The sequence below is a fragment of the Ursus maritimus genome, unplaced genomic scaffold (genome assembly GCF_017311325.1).
Source record: "Ursus maritimus isolate PB19 unplaced genomic scaffold, ASM1731132v1 scaffold_32, whole genome shotgun sequence".
In the NCBI taxonomy this organism is placed as follows: Eukaryota; Metazoa; Chordata; class Mammalia; order Carnivora; family Ursidae; genus Ursus; species Ursus maritimus.
In genome coordinates, this window is record NW_024425786.1 from 4170161 (window position 1) to 4173004 (window position 2844).

Here is a 2844-nt window from a genome sequence, read left to right on the forward strand (position 1 = left end):
CCCCCCCAACGCACCCGGTCCGGAGCTCCGCCTGCCTGTGAGTGCGGGTAGGATGCTCGGGCTCAGGATTCGAAAATAGAGTTGGGGGGGTGGGGAGGAGAGGAATTGGGTCTTAGTGGGGGAGGTGGCTGCCCAGGAACCCGAATTGTGGGTACAGTGGAGATTTCTCCGGCACGGGAAAAGGGAGAGAGGGGATGGAATCCGCACCGGGATCACTTTCCGCCCTGAGTCTGCGTGACCCGCCGCCGGCTTAAGAGCTGTTCTTGGCGGGCAAGTCGCGCTGGGAGTGGGAAACCGGGAAAACAGGGAGGAAATCAGCCTAGGTGCGTGTGTAGCGAGGGGAACCCCAGCCCGGGGACTTGTCCCGTGATAGAGGAAAAAGGGGACGCAGGGAGCGGTGCCGGGGTAGGGGTAGGGGGCAGCGGAGGCGGGGGCGGGGGCCCATTAAGTGGGCGGGGGCGGAATTTGACGGCTGCGCGTCCCGCCCAGGCCTCCCCGCCAGCCTCGCCGCCCGCAGCCAAAGCAGAACATTGCGAATTAGCTCATTTTGCGGCCAATTTTCCACTGCTTAGGAAAACACTAAGCCACCCACGTGAGCGGCCCCACCCAGCGCTGCCGGGAGCCGTCGGCTCGGGCTCGAGAGGAGTGACTGCCCGAGGAGCTGCGGATGCCAGGGTGCGGGCAGGGGCGGTCCGAGGGCCCCTTTATGGCGACCCTAACTCTGGAGAGGGGGCGGGCCGCGAGGGTAGCCCCAAGGGCCATTGGTTTGCTAATGCGCGGGAGTTGAAAGGCGCGGGCGGCGGTTTATGGGGAGGGATCATAATTAGAGGACAAATTGCCCCGCAGCTTAGGAGCGCGGCTTAGGAGCGGGGTCGGGGGTGAGGGGACCGGCAGAGCGAGGCGCGCGCCCAGCTTCCGTGCAGATGTGCAGCAGCTGGAAGCCCGCACGCGGCGGGGCGCCCGGAGTTTGGCCCCGAGGGGGCGGGCGCGGGCGGGCTTTGTGGGGCCGGCACAATGCCCTTAACACTCGGCTGCCCCCTTTGTGCCCGGCCGCGCCGCCCGCCTGCCCCGCGGCGCCTTTGTACCAAGCCGCCACCGCCCCAAGCCGGAGGAACGCACGGAGGCCAATGGGGCCTGGTCAGCCCCGGCGCTTCAAAGCTGCCCGGCGCGTGCCAACGCCTGCTGTCCGGCCTCGGCCCCGCCGCCCAATCCGGGCCGGAGCCGGCCCGGATCCCGCCCGCGAGTCCCGCGGCCCGGGCGGAAGAGCACCTCGGAGTCGCGGACCACGCAACCTAGGCCTGAAAGGAGGGCGGGGCGCGATTCTCCACGCTGCTTGGCGCTTGAGAACGCCTCTGCCCCGGCAGGGCCCTTCAATACTCCGGGAGCAGGTAGGGGGGCGGGTGTCCGGGGAGAAGACGCCCCGGCTCCAGGGAGCCAGGGGAGGAGGGGGCCCACCCAGACCCTAGCAATATCTTCTCCCCCTCACGCTGAGTCCCTGCAAAGGCCAATTTGTTTATTCCCCTGCCGCAGGGCTCAACTGCAGAATTTTGGGTCCATGCTACTTCATCACCCTTGAGAGCATCCGTGGGGGCCCACATTGTTCGGAACCCCATTTTACAACCCCTGAAACTGAGGCCCTTGGAGCCCAGTGCAGGGAGATAACTGGGTATGAACCCAGGAACTCCTCTGGACGTCAGCCCGTCAGTCACAGCTACTGGAGCCCTGCTCCCAGGGTCCAACCCGGGACTGCACCATTCCTGCTATAGAGCCTAACCGGTCCGGGGGGGGGGGCGGTGCCTCCTCCACGGAGCTCCCTGGGTCTCCAACCACAGCCTGAATAATGAAAAGTGTTTGGGGGTCCCAGACTTCCAAGAGCACATAATGGTGCTTTCCCCATATGATCAGTGGTCTCTCTCACCCTCACCTTAATTTGTTGGGACCAAGAGAAGGCCAGCAGGAATAAACTCCAGGCTGTGTGGGAAAGTGTCAGAGCCCTACTTGTCCAGCCTGGAAATCCAGGACTGTTCTACTCGCCCTGGCTTGAGGCTGCCTGCATCTTCCCCCCAGCTAGGAGAGGTGGACTGGGGCCTAACAGGGCCAGAGGGCACATGAGCCCAGACTACACCTCTGCACAGAAATGCTCCCAGTCCAAGACCCCAGCCTGGAGGAGACTGGCTGTGGCCCTGAGGGCGGGCTGCATGCTTTAATGGGACACATGTCGCTGCTTGGCCCCCTCGGGCCCACCCTGTGCCCGGCTTTGAGCAGCCACAGGCAGAAAATCGCTGCATTGTCCTGACATTAGGGCGACTAATGTGGCGTTGCCAGCGTGGCCAGAGCGTGAAACCCGCAGAAAGGCGTCGCTGGCGGGTCCTCCCTGCCTCCGCATCTTCATCAGGCCCAGAGAGGCCCGGCACCTTGTCAGAGTTATGAGCCAGGCTCAGAGCCAGCTGGGCCCATGGACATTCCCCAGTGGGTGCCCCCAAAAATGCTTGGAGACAAGGGGCAGCAGGGGGCCTAGTGGTGAGGCTCGGTACCTAGGGACACTAGACACAGGGACAGGACAGGGCATGGAGGGGTGTGCATGGGAGGGGACCCCAGACTCAGGGAGTGGTGGGGGTGAGATGGATAAAGGAAAGGCTGAAGAAGGGGAAGGGGGGTCCCTCGGAAGAAAGGAGGGTTCCTGGAGGTGAGGCTGAAGCCAGGGCAGAGAGGGAGGTGGGGAATTTCACAGTGCATCCCCCTCTCATCTCCTCCCCCTCGGGGTTCCTTGAGCCCAGGAGCGCCTCATTGACATGTAAACGAGAAGCCCCTATAAAGGCAGCACTGCCTCCCACTGGCGCAGAT

General features: G+C 64.2%; 1 protein-coding gene across 3 annotated transcripts in view; it reads left to right on the forward strand.

Annotated features, from left to right (window-relative positions):
- Window positions 1–2844, forward strand: part of HES3 (hes family bHLH transcription factor 3) — a 5855-nt gene continuing 3011 nt past the window's right edge. Inside the window, exon 1 of one of the 3 annotated variants that reach the window (XM_040645702.1) lies at window positions 1–37. Coding sequence is in view for 1 of the 3 variants with exons in the window: in XM_008694976.2 (XP_008693198.2) it covers window positions 924–1388 (465 nt within the window). In the remaining 2 variants the exon portion in view is untranslated. The other 2 variants (XM_040645700.1, XM_008694976.2) reach the window with 2 other exon arrangements.